Raw genomic sequence first — 22,734 nt, 5'->3', positions numbered from 1 at the left:
ACAATTATTCTGAGGATTAACCCTGACCCTGTTTATGGCTCTCTGTGGAAACTTCAGTAAACATCTTAAACCTAATATGTAATGTTTCGATTTTTTTCCCTTTTTTTGTCTATTGTTTTTTTATGATTTTTGCTTTTGTATTTTGTTTTTGTTTTTGTTTGGTTTTTTTTTTTTCACATTCAAGACAGGTGGGCAATGACAAAGAGAAAACGTATTGCACGCGGCCAACGAGAATAAATACTTGGATGCACCACCATGAATGCATTAAGAACAAAACCGTATACAAAACAAAAAAAGCAGATACCGTTAGTAATACTTTTAAACCGAGATTAATATATAACTAAAGACGAAATACAGCAACTGATACCCATTTTGTATAGTAAGGTTATTCAGCAAGTATTACAAGTCATGTATATAACCAATCCTACCGACAAAAGATTTAATAAAAATATCAAGTTGGTCTGCTTACTACTTGCAATGGCACAGCTCTCTTGACTACTTAACTACACTAAGCTATAAATGATTCGTTTTAATAGTACATAAAAAATTTCAGGATTACTGATTCAACATTTAAACATATTCTTTTTAATTCACTGCAATTATTGCAAATGTACTCTGTAAAACATTATTGTTAATATAAGCCAAGTGAAAATTATCTTTATTAAAACAGGTAAGTTTTAACTGGTGTCCATTTACAAAACAATTAAATTTAAAACAATAGGTCATATTCTATGTAATCTGAAAAAGTCTAAGTGTTACTTTCTCAGTTAGCCAACCATTTTGTTCTAAAATAGATTGGTTCAGCTTGGTTACTTATAAACAAAAACTGACACCCTTTTATAGAATTTTTTTGTTTAGATGGTTACCGTTAAAGTATTTCAGTCCTTTTGAATATCTATCACTATGTAATTCAAAAACCAACAAGGAAATGTAAGACATTCTATAAGGAACAAGTTTATATAAGTTATGTGATGTTCCGAAAAAATGGGTTGTGTTGGATCGAAGGACGGATTCCCGTCAAAAGATTCAAGACGGAAACATGACCTGATAGAAGCTAAAAATGAAAAGGTATGATAATCAACTTATTTAAAAATAAAGTTATTTTACTTTTTTTTTCTTTTTTTCTTTGCGTCCTCGATAATGTATAACATACACAGTTATACACGTCTGTTAGGTTCTGTATTGTACCACTATGTCGAGATCTTGAATCACAGCACGGTATAGATACAACTCCCAGCAAATAATCTATTTCTTCGATAAAAAAAAACAAAAGAAAATAAAGTGGAACATGTTTACAACATATCAGAAGTATCACACTTATGCTGCTGTTTCTACAGAAATTACATATCGGAACAGTGAACTTTATTGTTTTGTATATTTTACCTCAATTAACTCTGCAATCAAAAATGTACTATGGAGCCACAGATACCCTCTGAATACTATCAGACTCGACGCGATTTATTTGATAACACTCGTCTGACGAGGTCCAATTTACTTGTTTACTTTTCGCTTGACTATTTCCTTGAAAGTGTTTCAGTATTTATGTTCATAAAGAATTTCCTTGCATCCTTCCTCAACTCAAATTTCGACCAATCAAATCACTTCAAATTAAAATTTTGATGACACCCTAGGATTAAAGGGAATCTTATCTTAGATTTTTTATGAAACCCATGCTATTATTCTAAGTTAATAAGTTACTTTCATATTTGAGTAAAAACTGGAATATATTTCAAATAAAAATATTCAATACATTATGTAGATCAATGAAGACCTCATTACACCAGGGAGTAACTATCCTCGACCAAGAAACCCAAGAGACAGGAAAACCCATATCTACACACCTGGGGGTTACTCAGAACTTGAGCAAAATGCTCGTATGGTGAGTCATCGCAAGTTTAATACGAAAACCCGAGCATTGATTAGGGTTCCACCAAAATCAACTGTTGAAATGTTTTCATCCGTCATTTTAATTATTTATTTCACGTAGCTCTAATATCTTGATGTGTCATTCTACACAAATCATGCTAATCTATGCTAAAGTATGCTATGATAAAGTATATACATGGTCTTTCTCATATTGAATATGAGTATACCCATAAAAAACTACCAAGAAAATCAGGTAAAAGTATACACATGAAGAACAATGTGTATACAGAGAAAAACTATAGAGGAAAAGTATGTGTATATATAGACAAATATGTGCATATATAGAAACATTATGTGCATATATAGAAAAATTATGTGCATATAGAAAAAAATATGTGCATATATAGAAAAATTATGTGCATATATAGAAAAATTATGTGCATATATAGAACTAAGTACATATTAAGGCAGCTGCGGCGTTCCATACAGATTACTTTGATTGGTATTTTTGTTATATTTTTTTCTACACTGACTGCATGGTGTTATAGATGTAACGTAAGTGTTCATTGACAGGATAAAACCGATATTTGTATCGTGTCAATTTCAGGCTGATATGTCAATGTGCATATCGTGGCATGCTTTCTCTAAATACCTTACTCAAGGTATGACCACGGATATCGAGAAAGTAAGGTCCTTGTTTGTCTGGATGGGCTGTCAGAATTTTAGATCCGGAAAAATACCTAATGGAAGGGAAGATTCACCTCTGAGTTATATGAAGAAGGTGCAAAAGAAAACAATGACATATGCTGCATTCTTCGTAAAAATGTGCCGGTAAGACATAGCTCTTGGAAAATATGAATTTGTGGCTTTCTATTCTTTTTTAAATTTGTCAAAAAATTTTTAACTCAAAGCCTACTTTATTTTATCACATCTTTTGAGGAAAGTACATGTGAGAATGGTGAAAATAAAAATTCCTGCAAATATTGCGACCTCGTGAAATGCTCACAAACATTTAACTGATTCAAAGGTTAACTTTAACTTCTTGCTTTCCAGATATTTTCGCCGATTGTAAAATGGATCCTTACACCGATAACTGACCTTAGTATATAAGTTACTTAAATATTTTGTTAAAAAAAAAACAGGAGCTGATGGGACAAGCACGGTGTTCTTACCTTTCCACTCTGGAGACTAGATTTCGAAATTTGTCATTGAAATGGCTTCTCCGTGAACTTTTCTTCGAACTGATAATGGAGATTTATTATTGACGTGAAAGGTGGATTCCTCTCGCCTGATTTTATGCAAATGCCCCATCCAAAAACACTGATGTAATTCATTTAAGAGACTGTCCATATAGAAACCAGGTAATCCCTGTATGATATGGCACATGGTAAATTTTATCCCACGGAATGTTTTGTTCCAGTGTAATGTTTCCATCATATATGTATATGTTAAATTTGACAAAGGTTTTGTTTACATGACAATGGATGCCTCAGAAAACGATTTTACAGTTCCGAAGAAAGCAACCAAATTTTGCACAAAATGAAAGAGTTATCTCCCTATTTCAATGAATTTCAATGCTTTGTATGTAACATAAGTTTCTCTTTAACCGTTAGAGTTAATCAAAAACCAACATTGATTTTTGAGAAAGGGTGCATTTACGATATGTAATAAATGACATTTATCATGTGCCACTCACAAGATGAAATTTATTATGTGCCATTCACTGCCTGGTTTTTGCGTGGACGCCCTCTCAAAAAACTTAATATGGTAATGTGATAAACCTAACTTAATTGATTTTTTTTCTTGTTACAGGGTTGTTGGCTTGAAGGCAGTTCTTGTTAAAGGGGTAGCGAAGAGTGTAGTGTATGACGTTGGTGACACCCAAGAAGAACTACTGAAGTTACGGAACAGTTGGTGTGCAGTCCATGTGAGTGGAGATTGGAGATTAATCTTTCCATTGTGGGCATATTCAGCTGTGGAAGGTAGAGAATCCGACAAATTTACTCTTATTGAGGGTAATTAATTAAAAGAGGTGAAGGCATGCATAATTGGTCAGAAAATCATTCACGACCTAAGTTGTTTTTAAATGGATATTATTGTGTGATGTGATTATATCAATAAATAAAAATCTTGACCACAATTTCTTCATGTTTTATTCCCGATTGTCCAGTATTTTGAAATTATTGCGTTCTGATTGTCAAAAAAAAAAATTCTGATTGTCCTACTTTAATTGTTGTTAATTAAACAATGCATGATCATCATTTGAATTTGAGGGTAGCAAGGGGTTTTTATTGTAAATAAATCAATAATAAATAAATATTACTATAGATTTAGTACAATTTTTTTTCTTAATATTGATGAAAGGTAATTTTAATTTGAAATATATATTTGTGTCTTATTATATTATTATTATTATCTTGTTTTGGATATTTTAACCTAAAGCAAACAATATTATAAAAACAAATCATACTTTTTAAAAGAAAAGTATTTAATATATTTCTGTAAATATCAAGTATTTATAATGCTTTAGGAATCAAATACTATATAAATTAATATTTCTATAAAAAATATCTGAATACAAACGAATCGGCTGTCGAATACAGAATACAGAAACATGATTGATTGATTGTTGGTGCTTAAGACCAAAACAGCAACATTTCAGCTTTATCCAGGCGATGAACATGAAATGGATGATGAAATGAGCATGAAATGATGATGAAATGAAAAATGGGATGGGACACGAGGCATATATGGTCGACGAACTTTGACTGCCACTGGAAATAGGGAGAGGTGGTTAGGGTTGGGCAATTTAGCCTCCTGTGGCGGAACGCAAAGGTTCCTACTCGTAATCAATACCACAACAGGGGTCTTTAACGTGCGAGGAACGTGGCATCTTTCCCAACACGGTACACCACTATGTTTTGCAGTCAGGTTTTCCTTATTATGGCCTGACGACCCCGGCATGTACATGTAGAACAGCAGGGTTACCCCATTCAACCACCTTGTGCACACAACCCAGTTGCTCTATAGGCAGAGCGCCTTAGCCCCGCCAGGGTTCTGAGCACTATTTAGTCGTCTTTTATGACAAGCTTAGCACTACAGCTATAAGTTATAAAATATCAGCTAAAAAATACTGATACGACAAACCAAAGGAAGACAAAATAAAAACCTAAAGTAACACTAGTATTGTTTTTTTTTCTTTTAGTGAACACCCTTTATAGAACCTCAAAACTATCTTTTTCAAAATATTTTCTAATTAACCAACATGTATATTTCTTATCAAAACATTCCCAATTGTGCAACAGTTTATTTATCCCTTTTTATCTGTAATTTTCAAATGTTGGACAATCGGAAAGCATTTACAGTGATGCAAGATGAACAGTTAAGTTGCGTTAAAGAATAAATTTCTGAATATGAATAACTGAAGTAGTCCGTTTTTATGTATCTATGTGAGATAAAAAAGACTTGGTATATTTGCGATTTAAATATTTTTTAATTGTAGGTGGTAATATGTCTCCAAGTAAGGTATATCCAGGTTTAACAATGAGAAAGTTCAACGAGTTTTTTTTCTTGACTGATCCTGATGTATTTGTGCATTTCGCATTTCCCGACGACCCCGATTGGCAACTGTTAACGGTTCCACTTACATTCGAACGATTCTCACAAGAACCATACTACCGTCAGCCATTTTTCGAGAATAAATTACATCTTCCGGCTCTTTTCCCAGGCATACATTGGGCAAAACATGGAATTAAAGAAATTACGATTAAGAGTACGAAAGAAAATTGGACGGGTGTTCTAACATATCAATTGTTTTTCAATAAAGAAGAATCTTCTGACACGAAAATATCGCGAAGAATCGAAAACACGTTAGGAAATTGGGTTCTTATGGAACGATTTGAAAACAGTTGGAAATTTGTCGTGCGTTTTCCAATGAATGGTGTTTATAAACTAACTATAAATGGCGGTGTTTCACCCAATGATAAACAGTGGATTTGTGATTTTAAATTAATATGTGAAACAGGAATAGAGGACATTCCACCTATGCCCTGTGACACTGGTGCTGTTGGGTGGGGACCAAGTGATTTTTTGGAGCGTTCTGGTATCGTGAACCCCTCACAAAAACACGGAACGATACTATCAAAACTTAGACAAAGGATACACTTAGGTTTCTCTTTAACAAAGAAACTCGTCGTTCGTTCTGAATTAGTGGCAAACAAATATAAACATTCTGATTTAGAAGGATGTGTGGAACAAAGACTAGCTAATCGGGAACTTTCCATTTACGTGAGAGTACCTGGTGAAGGCGAATTCGCATTGCGTATGTACAGTAAAGAGAAAAAGAAGGACCCAGAAGAAAACGTTTGTAACTACCTCATTACCACTGATGACCCTAGAAAGCCAAAGACTTACAAACGTGAGGTAAGATTAATAATTGATTCCCATTGAAACAGTTGGAAATCGATGCAATGGTGCTCGGATTTCAGCAAAACCGTTACTCCAGCAACACAATACTACAAAAATGTTCAAGCGGAAGACAATTTGAAATATCACAATTCCTTTTCAAGTAAATTTGTAGATCTTTGATGTTCAATTGCATTTATTATATCCTGTAACATTAGCTTTAATCCTATGAAACGCCTGCTTCTCTAGATTGTATGCTTCTATTTGACACAGCTAAATTAACAGACTGTCTTTTTTTCTTTATGACAGAATGCCTTTGAAAGAAATCTTCGAAAGCAGTTAGTCATGAAGTCACAAGAAACTAATGATCCTAATGAAATAGGCGCCATTATTGATCAATTTGATAAATTAGCACTTGAAGATAAAGGAGACCTCAGAAGGGCAAAGAACAGGAGAGATTTTCTAAAAATTCGGAAAGGCACGTAAGATTGCTTGTATCTATCATATGTAATCATATGGTGAAACTTGAATTCTTAGGCGTGTATCAGACGATAAACGCGTATGAAAAAATCTGAAAAATAATCCAACAATCATTAAATGACAATATATTAAATATGAACAAAATTCTACGTAACTTTCTGATTTCAAAACATAGGCAATGTTGGAAACAGAAAAATGAGGTCGCTTCAAATAGAACTTCGATGCAATGTGTAACATTTTAAAAGACTACATGTCATATTTATATGCAGAAGATACTGTGCAACATAAGAAAACTCTAAAATTGTAAATATCACCACATAATCTTCACTATCTTGTAGATCTCATTGATGCTACGGTACGCCGCCATTATGGGACTCTTGACAGTGCAATTAAGAAAGCCCGAGAATCAAAATTTGTATCGAAATTAAAAGAGACTACAAAGAAAGCAGAAGTTGTCCGTGATGAAATTTATTCCAACTGGATTCATAACATCTTGGAAATGAAGCCTTCCACGGTAGCGGAACTAAAGGCTTATAAGAACCCCCCGCCTGCTATATTTGATACAATGAAAGCAGTTTACCTGCTGCTTGGAGAAAAAGAAGGAAAATTGACGGTATGTAACCATGGTAACACAAGCATGCTATATTACATTTTCATCTATTGTTTGACTTGTTGTTGATATATAAATAATCAAGTTTCAACTTAACAAGAAGCAAACACACAGTATGTATATCCCGTTCGATCATTTCATTCCAAGGTAGCAGCTATTTGATTTTCTGGGAAAGGTTATTATGGATTTTTTGCCGAGACAAACTTTTTTTCGCCTTTGGCAAAAATCTATATTTTCTTTAATCACTTAAAGTTATAAAAGGCTGAGAGCAAAACTCACAATTTTTATTTACATTATTTGTTTTCTTCAAAACATTTTTTTTCGTATAAATTCATAGCCCCCTCCCAGAAAATCCAATGGTTACTGCCCAAATCAAATAATATAAAAGTTTTTTTTTTAAATGCAAGGGTTCAAGTATAGTTATTGTGTACAATCAGGGGTATATACAAACATAAAATTAGAAAAGTGACGGTTTCATTATTGGATTGGGTGCACGGGAAAGTAGGGTTTTTGACAATCAAAATTTCAAAGAAAGAAAGAAAAACCTGAATTTTCTAGTTATACGAACACATAACTGAATTTGACCCTGGAAATGTCAAATGTTCACATGTAAGAATGTAATTTCGAAGTTCTAGTGTACATGTAAATAATTAATCGATATTGTATGTTTGTTTTCCACCTTTTGAAGTTGAATAAAACCTAAATCGTGGCCTCTGTTTAAGGCTTACTTATACATTACAACTTGCCAAACATGTCAATGTACTCCATTATTATAACTGTTAGTTATATTTTTCAGTATTTATAATACTTTATCAAGGATATGTTTTGTAGACATGGGAGGATGTTCATTTATTGCTCACAACACTGGGTAACGACTCGCTTCTTCATCGAGTGCAGCACTTCCAGACACCACAATTAAGAGAGAGTGCTTTAGAAGCGGCAGAGAAATTAATTGATAACCATAATGTTGACAGTATAAAGTCTAAAAGTCCAGCAGCAGGAACATTTTATGTTTGGGTAGGTTGCTATTTCAAAGTAACTGCGTTTTTTAAATGTAGTCAGGGAGTTACAGTGTTACAAAGTCTGGAGTAGTTTGTTCATCACCAACCTCAATAGGTCTACATAAACAAGCAATGCCGTGTTTTGTTTTCAACCACAGACGTGCGCTCGTTATACATGCAACGAAAAAATAAGGTTAGTGGCGGATCCAAGGGTATGGAGGTTGTAAACCCCATTTGTTGTAATTGTTTTGTTAACTTTGTGCAAATTAAAATGAACATTTCATAGCCTGGAACCCCACCACCTTTTATAAATCTCTGAATCTACAGGGAATATGAGATTGGGGAATATTGTAAGGTACTCACTGACAAGACAAGTCATATTGCAGCGATATGCTGATTGTAAATTTCAAAACTTTCCTTATTTTTACAACAACTCTTCCTCATTCTCAGACTATAAACCTATCAATAGCCATTTAAAAAAATCAGATAAGTACAATCCTACTTTATTGTAGGTACGAGATTTAGTGGCAATGATAAAAGACGAACGAAACAATCCAAAACAGAAGAAGAGGCGGAGAGAAAAAAGTACTTTCAGTGGCACGACTATAAATACCGCCAGGTCAACAAAATAATATGGAATTCAAATAGTACTAGAATTATGCTATATGCTGTCACGGAGATAAAGTTCCTGATACTATTTTATTTTTGGATTGTTTGTTTTAGACTTGCTAGCTAGCCTACTGATCCTTTTCGGATTTTTTTATTCATTAAAGTTCTTTAAAACGTATTGGTATGAGAGAGCTCTTCACAAGAACTACGTATCTTATCAGAGAATTAATTATATTGTTGCCAGCAGAACTAACTGCAACATGTCTAATTAACTCGTAGAGAGGGACTTGTAGCTAGCTAGCCTAGTTGGTTTAAAGGAAGTTATTCGATCAAATTAAAGTTATAGCTTTTCAAGTCCCATTATGTGCGAGAATCAGGAGATGGGTGGCACATCGTTTTTCTCAACCTGCTTTTTTTGCCTCAAAAATATTAAATACATCTAGAAAACAACCGAAAAACTAGTTACATTAATCTTGAAGCATCTGTGATGTAAATATTTACTTACTGCTTATATAGGGCAAAAGTATAGGAAATTTTTTCTGCCATTTTCCATAGTGCATTTCAAATAAATTTGACCATTCTATATCTTAAAAAGGCAAACTTTACAAATACTTATGTTTATTCTGGATTTTATGAGGTAAAATACTTGGATAATGCAATAAAATCTCTATTTTTTCCTCATGTGGTCACATCTTATACACATTTTGCCTGGTTCTTAGATAGAGAAGTACTTAAATAATTCATGTAGCAATTGTTCATCATTAAGTATGTACAACTGTATACATGTATTTAATTCAATATGATAATATGGATATTAAACATTTTAAAAAACCCAAAATTTGGTATCAACTTTGAAAGTCAATATAACAATACATGATAGCTTATAGCAGCCTATCTATCTACTACGTTATAATTTGGACAGTTAATGTGCAAAGTTGAACTCTGAACCTTGGATTAAAGTGGTATTAGATAATGGGTTATCAATTTAGATTTTGGAAGATTTCTTCCAATTTTCAGTATTCTGTTCCAATTAAATAGTTTTATTTCTTTGTTTCTTTCATGACAAGTTATACCTACCGCTTACTTTACCTTTATATATTGTCTGTGTTAAGGAATATTCTCAACATTGAAGTTATATTCCAACATGTGAAATAGTTAATACTTTGTGATTGTGATCTTTGGCTGAACAAAATCAAGTGGATATTAAAACATTTATTTGAATTTTGATAAAGAAACCATGAAAATCCATGTGAACACATTAGTATCATAAAAAACACATTTAAAAAAATACTGAACACATGTACATTGTTTATAAAATCAATTTAAAAAAAACAAAAATATAAAACCACCTGAAAACATTTACTTAAAAGCAACATGAAAGTCAAAGTATACATACCATATCCATTCTTGTTATACTTGAATGCACTAATGCCTTGTGCCAAGTTGTGGAAATACTCAGCTGTTAAATAATAAATATCGAACTAGAAAACTGGAGCAAAATTTACTTCCCCCACACTCCCCTCCCCAGAAACCCTATATGAAATCCCACAAGTAATTCACATGGAAATTCAAAATATGAGGTGCACAATGGTAGTATCTGATGAAGGATGTGTGTAAATTTCATTGAATTCCATCTAGTACTTTCAGAAGAGTTGCAGAAATAACATAAGGATGGAAGGCCAGCAAAATCATGCATATACCCCTATTTTCAAGCAGAAGGGAGGGGTTGATTAACCTAATAAAAAGTTCATATAAATATTTAGGTTATCTTGCATGGTTTACCAGGTTGAAAGTGAGTTTAATTTTTGTAATGAAAGCACACTTCTCACATTCTTGTTAGGGAAACACCTTTTAAAAATTTGACCCTAGTCAAATGATACATTGTAATTATATCTGAATTTACAGTACTGATAAATTATATATATATATAGAGAGAGAGATAAAAGTAAACACTGATATTCTACCAAGTCAGATATGTAAAATGGCATATACATGTGTATAATTCATATTTTAAGAAACATATATGAAGCACTGTCTGTTTAAATTAAAAGGTATATATAAAACGAAACAGGTGGACACACATAGGTTTGCATTCTAAAACAATGAACAATAATCCTGGTAAATAACAAAATACATGCTAAAAGTGGCTATAAAAAGGAACAAAAGTGCAACAGTTCTGAAGCTAGCATGAATCAAAGTGCTGATAGCACTGGCAGTTTTTAATTCTTGTGAAAATTGTAGAATGAAGTTCATGCTAAACAAAATTTTAAAGACTATATGATGTTAAATGAAATTGTGATCATACATTTCACTTTTAAATACTATTGAGAACTTGTCCTTTTATAATATGTATAAACTGAAAGTCAATTGATACCACTGATCCAACTTCACAAACATTTCAAATTTTGTTCCATTTCACCTTTTTCCCCAATTTTAAATCTATCCAAAAGTTAATGTGCATTTACATTCAAAAGCTATCTTAGCAGAGTATTTATCCTACATAACAATTATACTTTAATAAAACAAATATCAGCTTAAGAAAATAATTTCCTTAACACAAGATATTCATAAACTAGACACTTTTATCAATTTGAATTTTCCCACCAAATTTACTTGGTTAAATCAATCTTCTTCACTTCCTGCTTATAAATGGTAAAATATTAATGATTGGATGGATAATTTGACTTACAAGTGTGTTAAAATGAAAATATTTAACACATTTTATCCTTCCAGACACATTACTGCAAGAAATAAATTTCCTGAATGTAAATTTGTTACTAAATATATCCTTCAAGGCCAAAAATGAGTACCTCATATCTTGAGTTGATATGTAGACTAGATCTTAATTTTATTTGCATAAATAACAGAATATTATTGAGCTGATAAATTGCAAGAGACATATTTACTTGTTATAAAAGAGGTATTGAATGATATAAAAGGAATTACATTGGGACTACATTTTTGTGTAGTGTTCAGAAATAGTAAGGAAGGATAGACCGGTGACATAAGGTATTTTGATCCTGTAGGATCAAAAACCCAAAAAATTAAACAACTTTAAGACATCAAATAGCATAAAACAAAGAGAGTTAAAAATCTGATACATTGACCTCTAATTAACTTATTGATGCATTAAGTGGTGTATTGATGTTACAAATAAGTCTCAAATTTGTTGGTATATTTTCTTGATGTGATTTTCTGTCAAAATCAATCGTCACTCTTCATATTAATATTTTGGCAATGTATCAAACCTAAGTCACAAATCATAAACTAAGACAGTATTTCATCCTTTCTGTTCCACTCAAAATTTCCACATCACATGTGATTTTAAGCAATGATGGTTCAGTAAAAGAGTAGCTATTTATGTACAGAGATATTTTAAGAGTAAAATAGTGATCAAATTTTAGCACAGGATCTTCATGTAGATCAACAGATTTAAATCAGTAATCGATCAAATACCTTTAACTAAGAGTATGTAACAGGTAATCAGTTTTAGATTTATTACTGATTGAACTATTTGAAAAAGGATTATATCTGAAAGCTTGTTACCTCCCCTTCTACAGTCTGGGAGAAGACAACACCTTATATGTATATGCCTAGTTAAGTTTCATCAAATTGTTGAAAGTGGCAACAGACACACAGCCAAGGAATTGTCTGCAATGTGAAGTTTTAGAACACACCATTCAATGATCATCTTGATGTACTATACAGAGAGAACAATGACATAATAAGTTTTATGACAGGAGTCAATAATATTGTCATAATAGGAATGAAATAGTACTGTAAGTAATGTATTAGATCATATATGGACACTAAGCCTAAAACACTCAATGTTCCTGTTTGTGAGGTTGCTTGCCAATATAAACTCATATGGGATAACATGGTGGCATCTATATCCTGGCTTATCGATTCACCCTAAAATTGAAGAGTATAAAATCAAATTGTTAGGCATGTTAGTGCAATAATACTCTTTTGAGAAAATATAAGGCACAAAACTTGATGCTAACAAATTATTGATTGGTTTTGTAAAAATAAGCCATGGGCTACACTGTGATGTATGTACTTAAATATTTGTATATTTTCCAAGTTAAATGTACTGGCAGTTGTAGGGGGAATCTAAAAAAAAACTATGTGAATATGACATGGGTGACAAAAGCAAACCAAAGCTCAAAAGTAGATTTACGTTGAGCTCATCACATGAAAAAAGGCTTACGTATAGACAATGACAGTGTAATGATGAAATACTCAAATGTAACGACTGCAGTATAAAATATAATGTTAAATAAAGCCTAAAGAGAAGCTAACAGACACTGTTTTTCACAATTCTAGAACTTGACAAATCCTGATCATCAAAGTAGAACTTGACAAATACTGATCGTCAATCAAAACTTGACAAATACTGATCATCAGTCTAGAACTTTCCAAACATTGATTTTATATTGCAGTATAAAATATAATATTTAATAGCTAACAGACACAATTTTCCAACAATCACATTTCTAGAACCTGACAAATACTGATAGCCAGTCTATAACTTGACAAATACTGATAGCCAGTCTATAACTTGACAAATACTGATAGCCAGTCTAGAACCTGACAAATACTGATAGCCAGTCTATAACTTGACAAATACTGATAGCCAGTCTAGAACCTGACAAATACCGATAGCCAGTCTAGAACCTGACAAATACTGATAGCCAGTCTAGAACCTGACAAATACTGATAGCCAGTCTAGAAACCTGACAAATACTGATAGCCAGTCTAGAACCTGACAAATACTGATAGTCATTCTAGAACCTAAAAAATATTGATATTATATTGCAGTATAAAATATAGCATTTAATAGCTAACAGACACTGTTTTCCAACAGTCACAATTCTAGAACCTGACAAATACTGATAGCCAGGCTAGAACCTGACAAATACTGATAGTCAGTCTATAACTTGACAAGTACTGATAGTCAGTCTATAACTTTACAAATACTGATCATCATTCTAGAACCTCACAAATACTGATAGCCAGTCTAGAAACCTGACAAATACTGATAGCCAGTCTAGAACCTGACAAATACTGATAGCCAGTCTAGAAACCTGACAAATACTGATCATCATTCTAGAACTTGACAAATACTGATAGTCAGTCTATAACCTGACAAATACTGATAGCCAGTCTAGAAACCTGACAAATACTGATAGCCAGTCTAGAACCTGACAAATACTGATAGTCATTCTAGAACCTAAAAAATATTGATATTATATTGCAGTATAAAATATAGCATTTAATAGCTAACAGACACTGTTTTCCAACAGTCACAATTCTAGAACCTGACAAATACTGATAGCCAGTCTAGAACCTGACAAATACTGATAGTCAGTCTATAACTTGACAAATACTGATAGTCAGTCTATAACTTGACAAATACTGATAGTCAGTCTATAACTTTACAAATACTGATCATCATTCTAGAACCTGACAAATACTGATAGCCAGTCTAGAAACCTGACAAATACTGATAGCCAGTCTAGAACCTGACAAATACTGATAGCCAGTCTAGAAACCTGACAAATACTGATAGCCAGTCTAGAAACCTGACAAATACTGATAGCCAGTCTATAACTTGACAAATACTGATAGCCAGTCTAGAAACCTGACAAATACTGATAGCCAGTCTAGAACCTGACAAATACTGATAGCCAGTCTAGAAACCTGACAAATACTGATAGCCAGTCTATAACTTGACAAATACTGATAGCCAGTCTATAACTTGACAAATACTGATAGCCAGTCTAGTAACCTGACAAATACTGATCATCATTCTAGAACCTGACAAATACTGATAGTCAGTCTATAACCTGACAAATACTGATAGCCAGTCTATAACTTGACAAATACTGATAGTCAGTCTAGAACCTGACAAATACCGATAGCCAGTCTAGAACCTGACAAATACTGATAGCCAGTCTAGAAACCTGACAAATACTGATAGCCAGTCTAGAAACCTGACAAATACTGATAGCCAGTCTAGAACCTGACAAATACTGATAGTCATTCTAGAACCTGACAAATACTGATAGCCAGTCTAGAACCTGACAAATACTGATAGCCAGTCTAGAAACCTGACAAATACTGATAGCCAGTCTAGAAACCTGACAAATACTGATAGCCAGTCTAAAACCTGACAAATACTGATAGCCAGTCTATAACTTGACAAATACTGATAGCCAGTCTAGAACCTGACAAATACCGATAGCCAGTCTAGAACTTGACAAATACTGATAGCCAGTCTAGAACCTGACAAATACTGATAGGCAGTAGAAGAACTAATTGTCAGTCTAGAAGTTGAGTCTCCATTAAGATATCAGAGACTAATTTTCCAACAATCTGTATGGCAACTTTGCTCTGTTACAAAATAAAAAAAAAACTGACTTATTTTGTGAATAAATGCCACAATTTGGAAATTTTAGTACAAAATAGGACAGAACTACTTACCAGAAGTTTGTTTAATCTTGTGATGCTTTCTTCCACTGCCTTCTCAACAAGGTAAGCATTGAGTAAGAAATAAAACAGAGTTCCAGTCCATGTACTGATCACTATAAGTATACTGACCCTTCCAATAAAACATAAAAAAAATGCGTCTTAACAATGACAATTACTGTATCAATACAGCAATTAAGAGTGCAATATAGAACTGAATAAGTACAATACATTATATCAATATCCTCCAAATATACCAAAGAAAGATGTTTTCAAAATGCAAGAATTGTTTATTGACAACAAATCTGTCTAGTGTGGTGGACATTTTCAATAAACAGTTGGTATTCCAATGGGAACATATTATGCTCCTCTACTCTCTGATCTTTTCCTAGTTTATGGGATTTTATACTTCCCAACTACCCCAAAAAACTTGAGATAAAGGATACTACAGACACTGTGAAGTCATCCTCATATCTTGACCTTCACTATGAGATCTTTGGTAAAGGAAAACTATAGACCTAACTATACATCAAACATAAAGACTTTTTATTCCATATTGTCAACTTTCCTTTCATTGAAAAATCCTTTCTGCACCTCATTATCACACCTCACACCTTATGCCGGGAATTGCCATAACTATGCAGACTCTTTGTACTGCACTAGACTTCTAACAATTAAGTCTGGAACAGGGTCATGTTGCTACAAGATTGAAGTCACCAAAACAGTATTATGGTCGTCATCATAAACTTGTGGATTGTACTGGTGTCCCATCTGCACTATGAGAACTGATTTTTTTAAATTGTCATAGTTTTCCTTTCCTCTTTTGTCTATCCCTGGCTTGAGTTTATATGAGTAACTCAGCATGTATTTCTAGAAAAGCAGAGGAGGTTTACTCTACCGATGCAACTAATCCATGCTCCCAGTTTTAAGTGGAGTCTGAGTCGCTCGATTACCTTTTGTTGCATTGTATATATTATTTTGGTTATTTTAAGTCCTTTGTTGTGTGTTTCTGTTTTCCATGTCTTGTATTTGTCCCTGTATTACATTCTTTTGATTTCTGCTAGAATCTTGATTCCCTTGATTACTCTAGCACAAGGCAGATCCAAACACCCTTTTAAGAGGGGTGTTCAAGGCTGTTATTTGCTCTTTTGTTCGTTTTTGCCCAAATTTCCACAAAATTGTTTTTTAAAAATAGAGGGGGATTTCAACCCCAGAATTACTGCATGCCTGGATCAATCAATGGATGTGAGACTTTTTGTGTTCTGTCTAAGGCAGATTAAAATAAAAGACTTAAACAATGGGAGTTCCTGCTTATCCATGGAACATATAGAAAAAGAAAAAGGGTCTCACTGCAAGGATATAAGCTTAAAAAGTGGGTCAAAAGGAAGAAAATGATGCCTTAGGTTTTGGTTGATTCTGTTGGCTACTGCACGTGTGTATGAAAAAAACTTTTCTTTGTAACATTCTTACCACTGTTTGATTCTGTTGGGAGAAAGTTTACTTTTTGCAAGCATGTTGTCAACCAGGAAGTAAATCAGTGCACCCATACCAAAAGTATACACCAGTATATACATCACATACATCAATGGTACTTTACTCATGTCAAATGAGGCATGAATCTGGTCCTGTAAAGTATTGAAAGCAGATACCAAATGCATAAAGAGGTCTATGTGTAGTTTTTGACATATTTTTTTTGACAATGGTGATAAGAATGAATTTTAGTAAAGTGATAAAAACTTGCAATCTTCAGCAAACATTGACTAACATTTGGGAAGCGAGGTACTGCCCACCAATATCAAGTAAATGAACTTTGACCCCTGAATTACCTGTAGTTGTGAAATACACAATCAGATTATAGTGCATTCACTATAAAAATCACTTTAACTCTACATATGCATCTTTACATGTACACTGACTCCACATTTTTTTATCAAAGAAGGAAAGCATGCATATGCCTTATACAAACTACATGATAACTACAAATTATATTTTCTGAATAGTGCAAGTTGGTCTCAATTTATTTAACAACAGAAAGTGTTAATCAAGTCTTGAATATAGTGATATTAAAGAGTAATATCACATATCCAGGCCAATCCAAAAAGAAGTTTATGAATGCAAGAAGTTGCTCATCAATAAAATACATTGAACAAGGACTGTACTTACTAAGAGTCGTCTAAAATCTTTGTGCCAGTTTCTGAGGTCACTTCTCATTCCTTGAGAGACTTGAATGTGGTGATTGCCATTGAAATCTTTCAATAATCTGTGGTATTTTTGTAACTCTTCTACAGTTGACCCTGGTATTATAACAAAATATCATGTTTTTTAATGTTTTTTGTAAAGTTAAAAAAATGGGCTCCCACATGTACATGTATTTAGCATGTCAAAAAACATGTCAGGAAAGGAATTAAAAAAGTGTCATGTAATTTAATATTGTTTCTATAATCCTCGTCTACTGTGGCTTTATTTTGTGACTATGTCTCAAATGAAATACTGCTTACACTAGGAAACATGCATGCATGATATTTAGTAAAAATAGAGTTTTAGAGAGTGGTAACATACACTGCAAATTATAAACCAATTTTTCGAAGAACGTTATATGATTTGATATTATGATACACGTTAGTACAACACAGGTTTGGAATATTTCTTAAATATTACAGAGTATTTGTTAATAACAGCTCAGTCAGTGTACAAAGAATAAAATGATACCAACAGTCTTATATATGGGTACCAGTAATTAATTTCCTAATGAAGCATTTTTTAAATTTAAAATCAGGACAAAAATAACAGCCATGTTTTAAACTGTTAGTTTTGCTACCTCTGTTGAGGTAAAATTTTTATGAAATGTATTTATAACTTTGCTACAAATTAGACCATGCATAAAACAACAAATCATTACTCATGAATATTCAAGCACCTTCATTAGGTCTCTTAAAATTCGTACAAGGTTAACATTTATTAACTTATGAAATTTGCATTTCAATATATTTCTCCAATTTCTCCAAAAAAAATTTATTCATTAATGTCTGAATATTCTTACTGTTAATATTTAACTTATTCATACTTATCTCACATGGATATTACCATGTAACTTATCAAAGCCATATACCACAGCTGGAATCAATAATATGGACACCAAAAGTAGATCTATAATTTCTCGCCTTGAAAGCCTCATATCCTCCATGCCGGGCCATAAACAAACCCCACCCCCAACATTCAGTTTGTCAGCCCTCTGTCTCACGTTTATATGCTTTCCTGTCAGTACTTCTCTGTCCTTCAGAACCCTACCTAAAGCAACAATATACCATTCAAATACAAAACCTGCTTTAGAAAAAAACATTATTTCAATGTCTTACAATCTTTAAGGCAAAAAAATAATGTCTGTTTCCTGCTACCATAAATATCCTAGTTTTTTGTGCCCACCCTAAACATTTTATGGCCATTCTGGCTCAAGCACTGTTAAATTCTTAAGTGTTTCTCCATGAGCTCAATATAACATGTTTTTGAACCTACCTACAAAATGTTCATTACCTATTTTTTTCTTGCTGGTAGCAGGAAACAAGACTTATTTTGAGGGGGCCTTAGATAATTAATGCTATATGCCAAGCAGGTTGACAATACAAGTGCATGCAGACACGAATCCTTGTTTATGAAAATTTTTAACTTACACAGTGTAGGTTTATCATCTTTGACTAGTGACTTAACTTTCCAAAAAAGAGGGACACAGTATTATCTACAGTAAGTACTCCTCTTCCCATTAAAAAACATAAAAATAACTTCAATCATATCTATCTTGAAACCTATGTTTACATTTATTGTCATGCTTCTATTCATTTGACTTAGAAAAATTGAAGTTTGTTTGGATTGGTCATATTGATTTTCAATTATAATAAATGAAAAAATTGTGTGCAACTATGAATTGATTATTAAAATGTTTTTCTTTTACCTGGTCCTGGGTCTGGTTTATTAATCATATAGTAGTCCAGGTGACCATGACATCTGCTGAGGCATTTTAAGCCAAAGAAGGCAACCAAACAAAATGGAAATACATGTAAGCTTCACAAGATGGCATAATTAACAATTTGGACTCAGCTATGAGGTTCTTCCCAAGTCAAAATCTAGGACACACATATATACACATAAAAATGTCAATAATGGGTATTTATTATTTCAATACTTCATAAACTGAAACATCCTAGAATGTTTTCATGTACTTTGCATACCTCAAATTGGTATTTCTTTAGTACAGTTTACTCTCTAAAATAAAATTGTGAAAATGTGATTTACATGTATCATGCACATACATACATGTACATTTAAGGTATGATTATTTTTTTTTAAAATGCAGGCAAGGGAAATGGGTATATCATTTGTTTACCGTTTCTTTACATTTAATGGAAGTACTCCCAATCTTGATTTTTTTTTCATTTAAAGTGAAATAATAGTATTTTTTATGATGAGAGTGCAAACCTTGACACTTAGATAGGACCTCAACATGATGTCCAGGGAGAATATTTGCCATGAAATATGCATTTGCATTTTCCTTTGTATTTTTTTGGAGAAAAAAATTTCAACATAAAAGAATGTACCCCCAAACCAATTCTGCATATATTGTTGATGAAAAGAAGAAATATAAATTGACAAGTGTGTTGCAGACAATTCAGAAGGTTTGCGACAATTATTCATTAATATCATCAAAATTCATTGGATGGTAGCAGAAATCAAACCTTGGACCTCTCATTTTGTAGTCAGTGATCTAAACAACTGAGCTAAAGAGTTTTTAGTGCAGATAATTGAGGCTGGTTATATATACATATTCAATTTTTTATTATTCTAATCATGGTCCCTCTGGTATTTACATTCAATAATAGTATCCATCAGATGATATAAGAAATTACACAATAATACAATTTTACTACACTACACCCCCCTTTTCTTTTTTGAGGGACAGATACCATCCAGGACTCTGAGCAGCACACAGGTTTTCTACTCTTAACTACTGACAAACAGCAAACCTAGAGTAGTCCATTGCTTAACTCAGAAACGACCAAAACACCATGCACCATGTGCAACTCGGTCCCCATGACCCATAATGAATCCCTTTTTCAAATTTGCTGCTACATAGCACCATTATTGTGAGAACTCATCTGGTGGTGGCTGTGGGAATTGAACCTGGGACCTCTAATTTTATATTCAGCACACTATCCTACTGAGCTGAAGAGTTAACTCCCTAGCACAGATAATTAAGGCCAGCTATATGTACATTACCAATTTTACTACACTACATTAAAATAATGGAAATTTTGACGATTTTATCTGTCCACTTTTTTGTAAATAGATAATTTATGCATAATAAGAACAAACACATTTAAGATACCTGGTGTCATTTGAAGCTTCTCCAGTGTAGGACTGACTTGCTTTTCCTTGTTTATTTGACTGCTTGAGAGTTGTTTTTCTAATCTCTCTCTGAGATGGTAAAAACCGCTCCTGGAAGGTGTTGAAGCAGGTGTGGAATTGACAGTAGAACGCTGTCTGGTACTCTCAGTCGAACGTCTCTGTCTACTTGACATTTTTGTACCACAAGAATCTCTAAATCGATTTTACGCAGGTATTAAATCAATGAAACCGGTTCCCGCAATATTAGAGTAAATATGATACAGGGGAAAGAAATGAAGCTAAGTCCGTTGATGGGGGCGACAGGGGAGTGAAACGGTGTATTGTAACATGCTGTAAATGTTGGTATGGATGTTTAAGGTTACAGACCACCAATTCAACCAATGAGCATTTGGAATGTACGCAAAAATAGTCCTACGCAGAAATTACCCCTGTTCCTCATAGTGCTGTGAAAAAAGTTCTCATCTCATTTAAAAAATTTAAACAGTTTCTGAAACATTTCTGTACATTTTATAGGTGCATTTTGCTTCTTGTGATGTGAAGCCTAATCTCCATAATGATTTCTAAATATACCCCTATCTTGTGAAAACACTGGGATTTCCCATGCTATTTATAGACACTTCACTTCCGGTGACCAGTACTGCACTGCAAGTCTGCTAACCCCACATGCCATTCTGAGGATTGTGAGCTGACATATGTAGAATCATGCTGATATATAGTCCTCTGCAGGTTAAAGTTAAGGTAAAGTCCAGAGAAGCCATTGAATTTTGTGAAATTAGCATAGAAGCCTATGGGAAGTGGAATTAGTGGTTTTTAGCCTTAATTACCCAACAATTTATATACGATGCAATATGAATTAGTTTTCAATACTTTTTAAAGCCATAAAATAATGATTTACTTACAATATTAAAATAAACATTAATTCCAATATTTTTTAACATGATTTCATCTTTCTATTAACAGAAATATTTGCGATTTAAATTTACAAAATACGTATCAGGACTGCATTAGCCAAATTAAGGAAATGGTATATTTAATAAAGAAACGTTATCCCAAATCCGACCTAATCGTATCACGTGAATCATATTAATTCTAGGTCACCTGAAAAAAATAAGACCAAAACTAGCTGTAGTCGATATATGCATCTTTATATTAATAGATTACCACCGCTGTAACCCTTGCGACCCCACCCGATTCATTTACCGTAGTGAATTGTGTACAAAATATGTATATTAATGAGTGATACTTTTTAGGAAATTCATGTCAAAAGAATAGGCCAGCAGCAGCGCTAAGCTTGTCGTAAAATGCGACTAAATACTGCTCAGAACCTTAGCCAGGGGCTAGGGCGCTCTGCCCACAGAGCAACTGGGTTGTGTGCCTCAGGTGGTGGAATGGGGTACCAGTGGCGTGTTACATGCTGGTGTTGTCAGGCTATAATACGGAAAACCTGACCGCAAACCATAGTGGTGCACCGTAATGGGAAAGATGCCACGTTCCTCGCACGTTAAAGAACCCTACTGTGGTATTCTCCCGGAATAGGAACCATAGGGCTCCGCCACAGGAGGCTAAATTGCCTGACCTTACCCATCGCCCCCTTTTTTCTAGTGGCAATCAAAATTTGTCGACCCTATTATCCTTGTGTCCTATCCCATTTTTCATTTCATCATCATTTCATGTTCATTTTATCACCCCCTTCATGTTCATCGCCTGAATATAGCTGAAATATTGCTGCTCGGGCGTTAAACCCCAACAAACAAACAAACGAACAGAAAATCATGAATATGTAAGATCGCTTTTTTTAAAAAAGAAAAATATATCTAATAAAATTCGCTTCAGAAATCTTCGGATGTTCTCTGTTGATATCGACTGAATTGAAACTGCAATAGCCCTGATGGGGAA

The 22,734-nt window shown here is 33.4% G+C and overlaps 2 protein-coding genes across 3 annotated transcripts; one reads left to right on the top strand and one right to left on the bottom strand.

The window, feature by feature from the left end:
* The first annotated feature begins 840 nt into the window (after positions 1 to 840).
* On the top strand, positions 841 to 9,148 carry LOC148621724 (lim and transglutaminase domain protein ltd-1-like). Of its 2 annotated transcripts, none has more exons than XM_088576402.1 (9): positions 841 to 1,068; positions 1,760 to 1,879; positions 2,474 to 2,697; positions 3,679 to 3,848; positions 5,369 to 6,288; positions 6,580 to 6,748; positions 7,089 to 7,363; positions 8,192 to 8,377; positions 8,874 to 9,148. In XM_088576402.1, the coding sequence occupies exons 1-9, from the start codon at positions 985 to 987 to the stop codon at positions 8,991 to 8,993; spliced, it is 2,268 nt and encodes a 755-aa protein (XP_088432528.1). In that variant the 5' UTR covers positions 841 to 984; the 3' UTR covers positions 8,994 to 9,148. The 2 variants fall into 2 exon arrangements, with proteins under 2 accessions (XP_088432528.1, XP_088432527.1); XM_088576401.1 differs by having other exon boundaries at positions 3,679 to 3,881.
* A 1,019-nt stretch (positions 9,149 to 10,167) lies between these two features.
* Positions 10,168 to 21,296, bottom strand: LOC148621723 (uncharacterized). The gene is made up of 6 exons (XM_088576403.1): positions 20,819 to 21,296; positions 18,526 to 18,729; positions 17,605 to 17,735; positions 16,912 to 17,066; positions 15,457 to 15,574; positions 10,168 to 12,882 (listed from the first exon to the last, which is right to left on the bottom strand). Exons 1-6 carry the CDS (start codon positions 21,009 to 21,011, stop codon positions 12,658 to 12,660), a joined length of 1,026 nt encoding a protein of 341 aa, XP_088432529.1. The 5' UTR covers positions 21,012 to 21,296; the 3' UTR covers positions 10,168 to 12,657.
* Positions 21,297 to 22,734: the final 1,438 nt, after the last annotated feature.

The sequence above is a fragment of the Perna viridis genome, chromosome 3, assembly GCF_037379345.1.
Source record: "Perna viridis isolate PV_CMFRI_1.1 ecotype Kerala chromosome 3, ASM3737934v1, whole genome shotgun sequence".
NCBI lineage: Eukaryota > Metazoa > Mollusca > Bivalvia > Mytilida > Mytilidae > Perna > Perna viridis.
The sequence above is the reverse complement of the archived record's forward strand: the minus strand, read 5'-3'. Positions and strand labels throughout refer to the sequence as shown.